The sequence below is a fragment of the Nilaparvata lugens genome, chromosome 3 (assembly GCF_014356525.2).
Source record: "Nilaparvata lugens isolate BPH chromosome 3, ASM1435652v1, whole genome shotgun sequence".
Classification (NCBI taxonomy): Eukaryota; Metazoa; Arthropoda; class Insecta; order Hemiptera; family Delphacidae; genus Nilaparvata; species Nilaparvata lugens.
Window position 1 is genome coordinate 82,435,900 of NC_052506.1, and position 17,574 is coordinate 82,453,473.

The 17,574-nt window shown below is 31.8% G+C and overlaps 1 protein-coding gene across 1 annotated transcript in view; it reads right to left on the reverse strand.

Moving 5' to 3' along the window:
* LOC111043285 (WD repeat-containing protein 35) overlaps positions 1–17,574 on the reverse strand; it is a 99,516-nt gene that overhangs the window by 34,872 nt on the left and 47,070 nt on the right. Inside the window, exon 15 of the mRNA XM_039422917.1 lies at positions 10,365–10,546. Coding sequence (XP_039278851.1) covers positions 10,365–10,546 — 182 coding nt within the window. The remainder of the gene's footprint in view (positions 1–10,364; positions 10,547–17,574) is intronic.

Below are 17,574 nucleotides of genomic sequence, written 5' to 3' on the forward strand. Positions count from 1 at the left end.
AAAAAAAAATTATCATTTCATTAAAGATTTTCCTATTTTTTTTTATTTATTAATACTTTTTGACTACTTATCTCTAAAGGGTCCTACTACTGTTAATTACCTCAATTTAATTTTCCCAACAATTCTATTTCCTTTTTGACACGAATTTTCCTACATATTTCTACCTTATATCCCCATTTAAATTTTTAATCAACCTTTCAACTCTCAACTACAGAATAATTTAAACTTATGCTTAACTCAAGAGATTTTCCCTTTTCATTTCAGATTCAACTAGAAGAATTTCACTGTTAATTCTATTTTAATTTAACCCGTTAAGTACTGTTCCAATCTTTATTTCTACTTTCACTAATAACCATTTAGCATTACCTACTCGAGAATTTTTCTCTGTTATTTTATTTGTATACCTTAACTAATAACTTTAAATATTCATTGTCTGAAACCTTCAATTTTCGTTACCATACCAAATTTCTAAGCAACTTTAAACTCAATAATATCCCCTTTTTTTTTAATTATTACTTGTGTTTTTGCGGCTGACTTTCCTACCAAACATTAACGAACCTTTTGACTGGGCTTCCCTAAACTGCCTTATTCTGATTGCTTTCCTTACAATCACTACGAAGACTCACTAAATATTCTAGGTTTCGGGTTTACGTTATTCTACTGACGAGCCCCATAACTCTCGAATGAACCAGACCGTTTACTAGATACAAAAAAATCTTAGCTCACACCATCTTCGGTGCCTTTCGCTAAAATTATACAATTCCACCGTACAAATTTGCAAGGTTAGTCACAGCTAAATTCCTTGATTTGTTACATGGACAACTTTCGGGCAGAGTGCTCCGTTCTCTCTGGACACGGACCTACACTCGCGCCGATTACCTAAATTCAACAACAACACACACAGGCAGGACATTCCCTTGTCCTCCTCTAAATCATGAGTCTCAACTAAACAAAAAAAATTCCCCACAGTCTACAGGAAACGTCATCAACACAACGGATCTTTACACTATCACTACGCATGCCTACCGCAAAAATCACACCTAAAAAAAAATATCTCCAATAATAAAACTGATTCACCTTTTCGAGAATAAACATTACTGATAAAGGGACTTAACAACCTCATCTGAATCAACTTATTTTTATACAAATTCCCAATGATTTGATCATCGTTTCAACTTTAATCTACAATATCTAATTGTTTAGTTTAAACATCTCAAGGCCAAAACTACTCATCAACTTTTCAAAACTACATATCAACAATAACTAATAAAACAGTTTCCTATTTATTCTCTGATTACCTTCGATCTACCTAAACTTATCAAGAAAAAATTTCCTATTTTCCTCAAACATTCTCCCATAATAATTTCCGAATTTTCCTAATTTACTTGGGTTGACCATTAAAATCTCAATATTCACTTTCACTACTACTATAATATGATGATACTCAAGTACCCGATGCGTGAGACCAGAATACGTACGTTGACATTACAATAATTTCTATCATCATTCACGGAATTACAGAATACAAAAATTTATTCAGCACTTAGAATCAGTTATTTTCACCTATGCTAGTTTCTTCTAATAATTTTTATTCTACCGTTAAACCTTTAATTTCTCAATGATCAATTTCAATATTAAGTTTTAGAATACTTTCAACTTAAGTTTCCTGACTTTCAAGCACTTCAAAAGATTTTCATTTTAATGGATTTACTGAACTTAATAACTTCCCTATTTCATCTACAATTATTTAAACATCAGAAAAATTGGAGTAGCAACTATAAATTATTCATTCAACTCCAAACCCAAAATATTGACAGTTAACACGTTCACAGAATGAATTATTAAGTATAGACTCAGAAAAATTGATCTAGTATGATTAGAGTAAGTTATGAAAAATTTAATTTTTTTAGGAAACTTGAATTCCAGAGATTTAAATATCTCTAGATAGCAGAGTGGCGCAGTTGTGTGCCTGCCCCTTTTTAAAGATAATAGATAAGATAATTTTGAATAAAATTTAGAATTTAGAAATAGGCCGGCACATCTAGAAAATACCTGAGTCTATACCTAATTCATGCAGGTGAACGGGCTAGAGTCAAGAAAACTTCAATTAATCTTGCCATGCCTGATTTAATAGGTTTATACTATAGAAAAACACTACAATTTGAAATAATTGAAAAATACAAACAGCTTCAATAAACATTGGCAACTAAAATCGAACAACAGAAACAACAATTTCATGTTACCTTGTTGACATTCTTCATCTGATTCAGAGGCGCATTACTATCCCCGTTTAGATAGCAATACGTCACAAAACCAAACAATATCAGTCATCAAATAACAAATAATTAACTTCAACATAAAATTACTCAAGAAAGAAAAGCCCGTTGAACCCAAGTTTCGTCGATAGTAACCCATATAACCCATTTCATAATAATTTTGAATCCCCACTTTTGATTGACATTCTCGAATGAACCTTTGTTTCACTACACTGCACTTTCGTTGGTTTGTACGTTGCTTTATCGTCGGGGTTACAGTACCTTGTTTTTGGCGGTGAGCTTTTACCGGTTGAATTTGGCTTGACGGCGACGTCCTCTTACGTCCCTAGACCTGTCGTCTGAACGGGTGTCTTGAAGCGGTGTTACATAAAGTTGCGGAACCAAAGGGGTGGTAGTACAAGAAGTTGGTTTGGGGACACACATGAACCGCTGTAAATAAATGTATTACAGCATTAATTTCTAACTCTTCCTACAATTCATCAAAAGCTAAAACAGGAGTTATCTATTGATTACAATTAATTAAATTCTCTCATTCTATTTGAATCCTCATTTTATATAGATTTTTATCTTTAAACTACTGATTCTTTTTATCAGAATTAATGGATCTTTCTTCACAAATAATTCAAATTGAAATGATGCTAACTTATATGATATTTTTCGTTTGGTTTGCGAAATCAAATATAATTTTTCATATAGTAGCTCGGCTAGTATTGTTGGAAACTTGTGCGCCAGCCAACATTTATTTTATTTATTATTTATGAACTATAGGACGCAATCCAAGTGTAAATAACGGGCATTCGCCCAAAACTGCTCAGAACCTTAATTAAAAATGAACATTCCAGAGTTTATGATTTGATTTACCTACAAATACAAGTCCAAAAACTAGTATCAACTGAAATTATGAATTTATCACCTAATAAAACAAGACACTTTATAACACAATAAAAGAAAAAAATATTGAAAATTTCACTTTAAGGAAAGATAATGTTTGCCTTATAAGATTCATCTGTGGAATTTTTACCTTTAATTAAATAAAATTAGTAGACACATAGAAAATAATTTAAATTGTATTAAAATTTGAACATTCATTAATATTAATTTCCTGGAAAAGAAAAACTTTCTTCTTCATCTATTAAGATTTCTATCATAAAAAATTTACTAAATCATTCAAAAGCCTTAATGACATAAGAAAACAGAGTCTGAAAAATATAAATTAAAAAATGTCATAAACTCAATATGAACAATTCTTAAAAGTTTCATTTCAATTTAAAGGCTATCTTCCTGACTTTCAGCAATACTCTACGATAATATATCTCCAGGAACAATAACTCAAATGTAACGTAACTGAAAACTTTCTATACTTCTGTAGAAAAAAATTATAAGTATCTTCCATCACTAATAAAATCAAAAGGATTATTCTCAATCAATATTATTAACTTGAAAAATAACAGGCTTTGTTGATAAAATCTTTTGATTGAAGTTTCACTTAATTAATTTCCCTAAATTATATTTTAACCTTATTTTACGTACCTTAGCGGTTATTTGAAGAAACAATTATTCGTACATGATGAAGAAACACAATTAAACCTTTCAGGACATGGCACTACTAGTAAATTTAAACATTAATAAAAATAAAACTAGCTCCTACATTAACTACTGAAATAAACTTATAAACCTGCCCAAAAAGGGGGAAACATAGTGACTACATCTTTACTCTCGTAGTGCTCCTAGCAAAGTGTCCTCCGGAACGTAATCTGGTCTCTCGACTGGGGAATCCCCACTACTGTATTTAGAAACAGGTCTCCTATTGGGCGAATGGAATCAATTTGACCAATCGTCGCGTGGCTTCTACAGCCTTTGGACCAAATAGTAACTGCAAAATCGGTAGTTTGTTATAATTTCAATGCTTGCTGTTTTCCAACTTATCGCATTTTATGTCGCGACAAGAAGGCTAAGTTTTAGAGATAATTCCATAATCTACATTCCTCGACGACTCGGAGCCACAATTTTTAAATATCTATCATGGGAAACTCGAAGTCATGGCCGTTCATAATAGAGAGAGAAAATAATTTATTTCGCTAACTCACTTACAATAATGGCTCTAGTCTATTGCGTATTAAATTTACTATTATAACTTGGGAAAAGGCCTGAATTAAAGAGAGTGCCCGGCACACTCCCCTTCCTTCCGGTGTGAAACACGCAAAAAGAAATCTAATCAGGATATGTTACCATAGAGGCATTCTGTATGATTTGGAGAGTCGAATTTCTGGATTGATAGTAGGATCCAATTTGAAGCGGGCCCTCTTCAAAAGAAATCTCTTTAATCATTCCGAAATTCAGCAAAATGTATAACTAATTGAGATTTGTGGCAAGAGTCTTTAAAACTGTGGCAAGAGTCAGGACAAAACAATATGGACGTGTCCACCTTTTAAGTAGGTACTAAAGACGGACCGAGTATAATAATCTTGAATACTTCAATCACTTTATTGAGTCTTGGCAAACTCTAACAAGGGAAAACGTTTAAAAGACATCATAGTTTTAATTGGTCCTATGTTACTCTGCTGTTGTAAAATATGAAGTACGTTGATTATAATAGTAAAGGATGAAACTTTTTCACTCAGCTGAATGTATTGAAATCTAACTATCATTACTATAGAGTTGAGAGTGCAACATATTTTTAACAATATAAAGCAATTCAATAGGCAATACTATTCTACATCGACTACGATTCAAAGATAACAATGGTTGAAATTGCATTATTAGATCAACGCGAGAGCTATATGACACAAGCGCGATTTTGCATTCCACAAACATGAGAAAAACACTTTTCATTATAATATTCCCGTAGGAAACTTTTACCACAGAACGCTAGTCAAAACAAAACTATGATATCGGGTGCCAGGCTATTATTTATCGCAAACTCAAAGTACGTGACATTTTCTCTAAACAATGGAAGAATAATTCTCAAGGCATGATTCAATAATATGAAAATTCAACTCGATCAACTAGCTTAGGACTGCTAATGCTCGACTTCTGATTATCAACATTATGGAATTTACCAATACATTAACACATTAATAGACTACTATTACACTATTACTGATTCTCAAGTTCACTGACATTTCCAACCTTACTGGAGCCTCACATAATTATTTCTCAACAATAACTTCATATCCCACTAGTTTCAATTACTCAACTAGATCTCAAAATATCTCAACTTATTCACATGGAAAACTTGATTGCAATTTTACTATTCATCATTAAAAAAAAATTATCATTTCATTAAAGATTTTCCTATTTTTTTTTATTTATTAATACTTTTTGACTACTTATCTCTAAAGGGTCCTACTACTGTTAATTACCTCAATTTAATTTTCCCAACAATTCTATTTCCTTTTTGACACGAATTTTCCTACATATTTCTACCTTATATCCCCATTTAAATTTTTAATCAACCTTTCAACTCTCAACTACAGAATAATTTAAACTTATGCTTAACTCAAGAGATTTTCCCTTTTCATTTCAGATTCAACTAGAAGAATTTCACTGTTAATTCTATTTTAATTTAACCCGTTAAGTACTGTTCCAATCTTTATTTCTACTTTCACTAATAACCATTTAGCATTACCTACTCGAGAATTTTTCTCTGTTATTTTATTTGTATACCTTAACTAATAACTTTAAATATTCATTGTCTGAAACCTTCAATTTTCGTTACCATACCAAATTTCTAAGCAACTTTAAACTCAATAATATCCCCTTTTTTTTTTAATTATTACTTGTGTTTTTGCGGCTGACTTTCCTACCAAACATTAACGAACCTTTTGACTGGGCTTCCCTAAACTGCCTTATTCTGATTGCTTTCCTTACAATCACTACGAAGACTCACTAAATATTCTAGGTTTCGGGTTTACGTTATTCTACTGACAAGCCCCATAACTCTCGAATGAACCAGACCGTTTACTAGATACAAAAAAATCTTAGCTCACACCATCTTCGGTGCCTTTCGCTAAAATTATACAATTCCACCGTACAAATTTGCAAGGTTAGTCACAGCTAAATTCCTTGATTTGTTACATGGACAACTTTCGGGCAGAGTGCTCCGTTCTCTCTGGACACGGACCTACACTCGCGCCGATTACCTAAATTCAACAACAACACACACAGGCAGGACATTCCCTTGTCCTCCTCTAAATCATGAGTCTCAACTAAACAAAAAAATTCCCCACAGTCTACAGGAAACGTCATCAACACAACGGATCTTTACACTATCACTACGCATGCCTACCGCAAAAATCACACCTAAAAAAAAATATCTCCAATAATAAAACTGACTCACCTTTTCGAGAATAAACATTACTGATAAAGGGACTTAACAACCTCATCTGAATCAACTTATTTTTATACAAATTCCCAATGATTTGATCATCGTTTCAACTTTAATCTACAATATCTAATTGTTTAGTTTAAACATCTCAAGGCCAAAACTACTCATCAACTTTTCAAAACTACATATCAACAATAACTAATAAAACAGTTTCCTATTTATTCTCTGATTACCTTCGATCTACCTAAACTTATCAAGAAAAAATTTCCTATTTTCCTCAAACATTCTCCCATAATAATTTCCGAATTTTCCTAATTTACTTGGGTTGACCATTAAAATCTCAATATTCACTTTCACTACTACTATACTATTATGATACTCAAGTACCCGATGCGTGAGACCAGAATACGTACGTTGACATTACAATAATTTCTATCATCATTCACGGAATTACAGAATACAAAAATTTATTCAGCACTTAGAATCAGTTATTTTCACCTATGCTAGTTTCTTCTAATAATTTTTATTCTACCGTTAAACCTTTAATTTCTCAATGATCAATTTCAATATTAAGTTTTAGAATACTTTCAACTTAAGTTTCCTGACTTTCAAGCACTTCAAAAGATTTTCATTTTAATGGATTTACTGAACTTAATAACTTCCCTATTTCATCTACAATTATTTAAACATCAGAAAAATTGGAGTAGCAACTATAAATTATTCATTCAACTCCAAACCCAAAATATTGACAGTTAACACGTTCACAGAATGAATTATTAAGTATAGACTCAGAAAAATTGATCTAGTATGATTAGAGTAAGTTATGAAAAATTTAATTTTTTTTAGGAAATTTGAATTCCAGAGATTTAAATATCTCTAGACAGCAGAGTGGCGCAGTTGTGTGCCTGCACTTTTTAAAAGATAATAGATAAGATAATTTTGAATAAAATTTAGAATTTAGAAATAGGCCGGCACATCTAGAAAATACCTGAGTCTATACCTAATTCATGCAGGTGAACGGGCTAGAGTCAAGAAAACTTCAATTAATCTTGCCATGCCTGATTTAATAGGTTTATACTATAGAAAAACACTACAATTTGAAATAATTGAAAAATACAAACAGCTTCAATAAACATTGGCAACTAAAATCGAACAACAGAAACAACAATTTCATGTTACCTTGTTGACATTCTTCATCTGATTCGGAGGCGCATTACTATCCCCGTCTAGATAGCAATACGTCACAAAACCAAACAATATCAGTCATCAAATAACAAATAATTAACTTCAACATAAAATTACTCAAGAAAGAAAAGCCCGTTGAACCCAAGTTTCGTCGATAGTAACCCATATAACCCATTTCATAATAATTTTGAATCCCCACTTTTGATTGACATTCTCAAATGAACCTGTGTTTCACTACACTGCACTTTCGTTGGTTTGTACGTTGCTTTATCGTCGGGGTTACAGTACCTTGTTTTTGGCGGTGAGCTTTTACCGGTTGAATTTGGCTTGACGGCGACGTCCTCTTACGTCCCTAGACCTGTCGTCTGAACGGGTGTCTTGAAGCGGTGTTACATAAAGTTGCGGAACCAAAGGGGTGGTAGTACAAGAAGTTGGTTTGGGGACACACATGAACCGCTGTAAATAAATGTATTACAGCATTAATTTCTAACTCTTCCTACAATTCATCAAAAGCTAAAACAGGAGTTATCTATTGATTACAATTAATTAAATTCTCTCATTCTATTTGAATCCTCATTTTATATAGATTTTTATCTTTAAACTACTGATTCTTTTTATCAGAATTAATGGATCTTTCTTCACAAATAATTCAAATTGAAATGATGCTAACTTATATGATATTTTTCGTTTGGTTTGCGAAATCAAATATAATTTTTCATATAGTAGCTCGGCTAGTATTGTTGGAAACTTGTGCGCCAGCCAACATTTATTTTATTTATTATTTATGAACTATAGGACGCAATCCAAGTGTAAATAACGGGCATTCGCCCAAAACTGCTCAGAACCTTAATTAAAAATGAACATTCCAGAGTTTATGATTTGATTTACCTACAAATACAAGTCCAAAAACTAGTATCAACTGAAATTATGAATTTATCACCTAATAAAACAAGACACTTTATAACACAATAAAAGAAAAAAATATTGAAAATTTCACTTTAAGGAAAGATAATGTTTGCCTTATAAGATTCATCTTGTGGAATTTTTACCTTTAATTAAATAAAATTAGTAAACACATAGAAAGTAATTTAAATTGTATTAAAATTTGAACATTCATTAATATTAATTTCCTGGAAAAGAAAAACTTTCTTCTTCGTCTATTAAGATTTCTATCATAAAAAATTTACTAAATCATTCAAAAGCCTTAATGACATAAGAAAACAGAGTCTGAAAAATATAAATTAAAAAATGTCATAAACTCAATATGAACAATTCTTAAAAGTTTCATTTCAATTTAAAGGCTATCTTCCTGACTTTCAGCAATACTCTACGATAATATATCTCCAGGAACAATAACTCAAATGTAACGTAACTGAAAACTTTCTATACTTCTGTAGAAAAAAATTATAAGTATCTTCCATCACTAATAAAATCAAAAGGATTATTCTCAATCAATATTATTAACTTGAAAAATAACAGGCTTTGTTGATAAAATCTTTTGATTGAAGTTTCACTTAATTAATTTCCCTAAATTATATTTTAACCTTATTTTACGTACCTTAGCGGTTATTTGAAGAAACAATTATTCGTACATGATGAAGAAACACAATTAAACCTTTCAGGACATGGCACTACTAGTAAATTTAAACATTAATAAAAGATAAAACTAGCTCCTACATTAACTACTGAAATAAACTTATAAACCTGCCCAAAAAGGGGGAAACATAGTGACTACATCTTTACTCTCGTAGTGCTCCTAGCAAAGTGTCCTCCGGAACGTAATCTGGTCTCTCGACTGGGGAATCCCCACTACTGTATTTAGAAACAGGTCTCCTATTGGGCGAATGGAATCAATTTGACCAATCGTCACGTGGCTTCTACAGCCTTTGGACCAAATAGTAACTGCAAAATCGGTAGTTTGTTATAATTTCAATGCTTGCTGTTTTCCAACTTATCGCATTTTATGTTGCGACAAGAAGGCTAAGTTTTAGAGATAATTCCATAATCTACATTCCTCGACGACTCGGAGCCACAATTTTTAAATATCTATCATGGGAAACTCGAAGTCATGGCCGTTCATAATAGAGAGAGAAAATAATTTATTTCGCTAACTCACTTACAATAATGGCTCTAGTCTATTGCTTATTAAATTTACTATTATAACTTGGGAAAAGGCCTGAATTAAAGAGAGTGCCCGGCACAGTATATATGTCGACACGCAATTTAAAAGGGAACATACCTGTCAAATTTCATGAAAATCTATTACCGCGTTTCGCCGTAAATGCGGAACTTATAAACATTTAAACATATAAACATAAAGAGAAGTGCAAAAACCGTCGACTTAAATATTAGACCTCACTTCGCTCGGTCAATGATAATAATTATTAAATTTTAAAATATTAAAATATTGATAATTATTATCGATACAACATTTCAGTCATTAGTTGTTTACAAACCGATATCTCGCCGACATGTCAGGACATAATTCACTCTAATGGAGGCTGTAGTTTTTAACTGCGGGGATCTACTGTTCACAGAACTACTAGTTATATTTGCAATGTGTTATTGTTAGTTACCAGAGCCTTGGATGTGGATTCTCCTCGATGAATGTGGTGGCCTCAGCTAAGCCGACCTTGTCGAGCAGCTGACGGGTGTCACGCAGCGATTTCACCTCCAGGTCGACAATGTGATCCTCCACCGACGGCTGGTCTGGACGCTGCACAATCTCGTCCAGTAGCACGGCTCTGATCTCCAAGTCCTGAACCAATCATTTCATAAGAAACGCTGAAAGACAGCATAGAGTCAATGGGCCATATGAATAAAGTTGAGCATTTGCTTATACTTATCACTCGAGATCTTGGAGTGTTGATGGACTCGACTATTGATTTTAAAGACCAATTTAATCACACTCTTAGCAGTGCTAATAGGCTGCTTGGTTTTATACTTCGTAATTCAAAACCTTTTACTAGTTGTGATGTAAGTATAAAACTGTTTAATGCACTGGTCCGGAGTAAACTTGAGTATGCATCTATGGTGTGGGGTCCGGCTAATGTAACTGATAGCTATGAAATTGAGAAGATTCAAAATACATTTCTAAGACACCTTTTCATCAAGAAATTCCGTATCTTCTGTCCATTCAATTTCCCAACTAGTGAATTGAGATCCTTATTTTTAATATCCGGTCATTGCAGGTGCGGAGATCATTAAATGCCATATTGTTTTTATATAATATTTTAAATAATAACGTCCATTTACCATATTTTATCAGCCTAATTAATTTCAGTGTACCATATGCAAGACCTAGAAGGAATATATTGTTCGAGATTCACTTTGCTAGAACAAACCATCATTACAACTCATTTCTTTGTAAAACCTTACGGCTGTTTAATAGCTTGAATGAACACATTGATCCTTTTTCGAACTCATTCAATGAATATAAGAGACATTGTGAACTGAATCTATCATAAGACGCTCTTTTTTGAGTTGAATTGTTTTGTAAACTCTGGATGGAACTCTCCTAGTTTAAGACTTTTCTTTTTCTGTTTACTTAGCTTTTTTTATAAGTTATTATTTTCTTTCCTGTAATCTTTTAATCGTTTTTTTTTTAATTATATTTTCCTCTAGAATCTTTGGAAAGGATTGTTTTACCTTCTCTCTTTTCACATTTTTCTGTATATTAATGAAATTAATTTGATTATTCTGAGTAAATGCTTTTTTCTTTCTTTTCACATTTTTCTTTATATGAATGTAATTAATTTGATTATTTCAACTGTGTGAATGCTTTTTGCTTTCTTTTCTTTATTTACTATATTTCAAAATGTATATAAGTTAAATTGTTGTTTCATTTAATTGTGTAAATAAGGCTCTTCACGGATCTCTGTGAGCCTTTGTATGTAAAGAAAATGAATAAATAAATACTTCTAAAATATTGAGCATATGCATCATTTTCTATGAATAAACGTGAGCAAAACCTTTTGCTCATGCTCATCAAAAAAATAGTTTGAGCATTTGCTCAAAAGTAAAAGCTTATGCTCAAAATTGTATGAATAAACTGGAGCATTTGCTCAACTTTTGAAGCAAATGCTTCAAAAAAGGTGAGTCTAGTCTAGATCAGCTTATCACCTTTTGCTCATAGTAAAATGGCTCAACTAGTTCGAGTGAGGAAGAGGAAACAATACCAGATACGATCACAACCAATAGTTGAGAGCTATAAAACTCTTTTTAGATTCAACCATGATATATATCACTATTATTTCTACAAAATAATAAATACAAAAGATACCTATCGGATATAAAGATAGCCATCACAGAATAGGAAATTGCCATTTAACGCTGTTCCGTACACTTTTTTAATTATTTAAATTTGATAATATTTTTCAATATAATTGTTGAGATCATTATAAGAGTGAGAAAAAGTGGCAACTGACATTTTTAAGTGGTCTAATAAGCGAGTAATGGGTTGTTGATTGCTAAATTTCCAGATTACGTTTTCTTTCCAGATCTTAAATGGTTTCGACTATATTATTAGAAATTATCTTAAAAATTCAAAAAATGTATCTTTCCAAACTAAAACATTTTATTCTCCATATCGTTCATAAATAAAAAAGTAACATTTTTTTGTAAATTCGAAAACTTGTTTATTTTGGCATTAATCGCGAAAAAACGCATATTAGAACAAAGCCAGTGATATACTGAATATATTAATAAAACTACATTGGAAAATATTCTAAACCGTTTATAATCTGGTAAGAAAACGGAGTTTAGCACTTCAACAACCCATAGCTCGCTTATTAGACCACTCAAAAATTTCAGTAGCCACTTTTTCTTACTCTTATAAAGATCTTAACAATTATATTGGAAAAGATTATCCAATTTAGATAAAAATAAAAATGTGTACCAAACAGATGAGAGTGTAGACGATTATAAGAAGGCTATTGAGATTATAAGATTATGCTCAAGATTATTATAAAGATGACATTTTTTCACGCTATTATTTCAAAATTCAGAACTCAATAAAACCTAAAAATCAATTCATAGATACAGAACAGAGTAGACGACCAAACACATTTTAGTGTCTGTACTTGCATATTTAGCGCTTACGTGAGTAGCACATTCTAACCTTTCACAATAAAAACAAAGTAAGACAGATCAGCTGATGAAAAAATCTTTAAAATGCGTGAGAATTTTTACGGAAAATTTACCGGTAGTCCGAAGTCAACAGCTGTCCCGTGCATGTACAAGCAACAGGTGTTCTGCGCAATAACGAGCTGTTATCTGCGGAGCCCCACAAAATAGCTCTGTTCGCTTATCAGCAATATTGTGCACCTCTCAAGCATCTATAGTGTAATATTACATTTTTTCTCACATTTGAATCGAATCTTCAATTCGAGATCTATGGAACTTTATAGTAAATATCAGAGTCATCAATAGACGGACAAACTTTTTGACGGAGAATTTATTATCGTAAATGTTTGTTGCATTGTTCCATGGTGTCACCGAGGCAGGGTTAACAAAATTACTAGATAAATGGTTTATTTAAATCGAGATATATAAAAATTTAAAATAATAGTTTCAAAATAAAGTTTTATTGAGAACAGATGTAGAATGTGAATTCTAAACTTGTAAGTTATAATATTTTGGTGACGTGTCTGTAATGTTGGAGGCGTTGGCTCTCTGACTTGTAACTTAGGTTTTTTCCTGTTAGTGCCTCTCTAGAAAAATGGCTGGCTACGAGTGTTGTTGTAAAATTTTGCTCTGAATCATTTTCGTTTATTAATGTTTTAAATTGAGTTTTATACAAATTTTTGTGTTCTATTTTGTTAAGATTTAGCTGTTTGTATCTTCAAGCCAATAGCCACTGTTTTTCAACTGTAAACTAGATAAGTATTTTAGTTCGTAGTAACTCTAATTAATTAGGCTTAAGATATAGTTCTTTGTGTATTTGTATAAATTCATCTGAAGATTATAAGTTCATTTGCTCTGAAAACTGGATTTCTCATTCATAGGCGATAGATCCATTCACAATTTATCAAGAATCTATTTCATTGGAGCCGACAACTATCCTTAGGTTAATAGGTGGAATGCTATTCCAACCGATTTAAGGAAAAATTGGTAGCACGGCAAATGGTACGCCCTGGTGTGGGACTCAAACTACAAAATATATCCCTGGTTATAAAAAATTATTAGTAGGATAGATATCTTGATAGGTTATGAATGGTATACTGCTGAGTGGGAAATCGGTTCAAGAGAGATCAAGTTTTAATGAATAGATATCAGTGCATATTACAAAATGGCAAACATTAAAAATGATCTGAATCTTATAGCATTCTTAACACAAAAGTTTGATGATTTGAAACAAGATCAAAGTGCTAGGTTTGATGAGATGAAGCAAGAATTTGCTTCATAAACCTTGCTTTAGTATAAACCTTCTATTGAAAAATGCACATGAAACATTGAGTGAAAATCATAAAGATGAAAGCAAATTGAAGCATGATAATAGTAGTGTTAAGATACAAGATCAACTCATTCAAGTTTCTGACAATGTAGGCCTAGTTACTGTTGTTGAAAAAGTCAACCTTAATGAGATAGTAGAATTGAGTAAAGAAGTAGGTAGGGAGTCTTCACTGAAAGTCAACTATCATGAAAGTAATATTGCTACATTGAAGGTTAGGAAAACTATGAACAAAGTGAATGATTACATGAGACAGGTTTCTATGGAGGTTAGGAACAATGTAAACAAAATGAATATTGCTTTGAGTCAAGTTGATGAGTTCAACTTTCAACTGAGAATTGAAAAGGTGTATGCTATGCATTCTCAAGTGAACATGACTAACTTTTGTAGGCAAAACGGCTTTGTTGAAACAAATGAACCCATGAATAAAATCATGTTCTTGAAGAAAACAAAACGCAAAGTCTCCATTGATGTATTAGTATTCAAAGGTTGTTTCAAGTTGCTTATTTACAAGATGATGACAGTGAATCACATGATGAAAGGGTATTCCCCAACACACAATGATTAGGAATCCTGTGTCATGCCGGGATTCAGAATAGCAATGACCGTAAATACTACATATGGTAAGAGTCCATAATTGTATCTTTTTTCTTTCCTGTAGCCTATTTTTCTTGGCCCTTAATCTTTTCAAATTTCAATTCTTTCCTGTCTTTGTGTAATGTTCAGTAAATTTCTTCTATGATGCATATCTTAACCAATCTTGTCCATAGTCATTTAAATTTGTATTCTTCTGAAATAATATTAGAAGTTGAAATAGTAGCTTATTTTCCTAATCTTTAAATTGTTGATAAAACCTAACTTTTCTAAAATCTATCCATTGTAGTGTAAAGAATTGTTTGCTTGTGACATATTTTTTCATCATGTATCACTTATTTTGAAATGTGTATTGTTTTAGGGAATTTATTTACCCAGTTTTCTATTTCTCTTTTTTGTATTTTTTAGGGAACTTATTTACCCATTATTCATCTTGATCATCTTTATATTATAATCTTGAAATGTTTGTACTTATTATACAGTCTTTAAATTATAAATTATTTTATTATAATAAATAAACTTCAAAATTTGAAAGTATTAATGAATTCTGTAGCCATATATATGTGATGTATTAATGAAAGTTAGCTTGAATAATAATGTTTTTATTGAATAAAAACGTTTTGTTATATTATTAATTGAAATAAGTTTTTTGTGATTGATATCTTTTTCAAAATTTTAAAATTGTTTGTTCTATAAATTTTGATATGATTGATTATCGTTTGAAATGGATGCTGGAGTGTATGTAGAATTTTAGTGGGGTTTGTTGATTAGAATTTTGCTGGTATGTGATTGTTTTTTGAGATGGAAACCCATTATTGCCTAAAGAAGGAATAACAGAGGTTATGACTTAGAGAGGCAGTAATGAGATAATATTTTTTGTGTTGATTGCCATAGATGCAAAAAAAAAAAATGATTAATAATGTTGATTGCAAGATGATGATTACTTATGAATATTGTTTGCCTTTGAAGCAAAATATTATTGATGTTTTGAATGATTTCTTGTTTAATGATTGATAGTAAAGTTTGTCATGAAATGTAGTTTGTGTTTAGAACATTGAAAAGTCGAAATAAACTATAGTATCCAACAAACGATGATTAACAATATTAAATAATTTGCTTTTTATACAATTTTTGAACAAAATTAAAACTAAATAATTTCGAAACCCTGAATGATAAATCATAAATGTGAAATGAACTTGCTATAAATGAAATGTTATATTAAATGATAATGAAATGCAGATATATTATGAAATGATTGTGAATAGAAGACCAATTGTCTGAAATTATTGAAATATGTATTGAAATTAAATTTTGTTGTGATGATCTGATGTTTTTTACAATTTTGATAATGATACAGGGTGTTATGAAATTCTATTTCTATTTTGAAGAATGGATTAAATTTTGATATTTGAACAGTGAATAGATGAAAATGAATTTTTTTTAAATTTATCATTGATATGTCCATATTTCACAATTTATGTATTGCTGACTGTATAATAAGATGTTAACAAATTTCAATTTCATAAATACTTAAAAATAATTTTCATGTGTATTAGATTGTATTGATAGCCTAATCAAGTTTTTCTTTTTAGTTTATAAGCATTTTAAGATAACAGGTACAGCACAGACATTAACATTGAAATAGTTATCATGTGAATCTCGAAATCAGCAACAAGTGAACGCCATGAAGAGTGTTAAGAACATTTGGGTGATTTTCGAACTAGTGTGACATAACTACGCCAATATCTACGCCAATATCTACGCCAATAACTACGCCAAAATGCCAAAATCTACGCCTATGCCTGTGCTGATGCCAACGCCAATAACTACGCCAATATCTACACTAATATCTACGCCAATAACTACGCCGATGCCTACGCCAATGCCAATAGCTACGCCAATGCCTGCGCCAATGCCAAAATCTGCGCCAATGCTGATGCCAACGCCAATAACTATGCCAATGTCAACACCAATAACTACGCCAATATCAACACTAATAACTACGCCAAAATGCCAAAATCTGCGCCAATGCTGATGCCAATGCCAATAGCTACGCCAATGCCTGCGCCAATGCTGATGCCAACACCAAAATCAACGCCGATGCCTGCGCCAATGCCAATATCTGCGCCAATGCTGATACCAATGCCTATGCCTGCGCCAATGCTGATGCCAATACCAAAATCAATGCCGACACCAAAGCATACGCCAATGCCAATGCCAACGCTTATTGCTGACTTTGTATCTCAAACTTCAACACTACTACATTACCTGGAGGTAATTGCCATCCATGTTCACATTCGCAACTTTGAATTCAGAAGAACAGTCACAGTATCATGAAAGAATTGATTCAAAAAATCCTCTCCTAAATTATTCCTGTATGCAGAACTCTAAACCTTTAAAGCTGAAAATATCAAAAAACCAAACCTTACCTAAATTAATCCTCACCTAAATTAATCCTGTATGCAGCGTCTATCTCTTTTCCAAAAAACGAATTACATTGTCATTTCAAGCCTGAAATGTACATTGTATAATTACAAATATGATACAAAATTTACGTGACTCTGTATTGAGTTTGGAATGCAGCCGTCTACTACAAACATGAAGCAATGCTAACTGAGATGTCACCTGTATCGAGTTTGATATGCATCAGTCGACTACAAGTATCAGCCCAACACTACGTGCATCCAGATCAGCCCAACACTAACGTCATCACATTGGAGTCACACTTAACTGAAAATCAT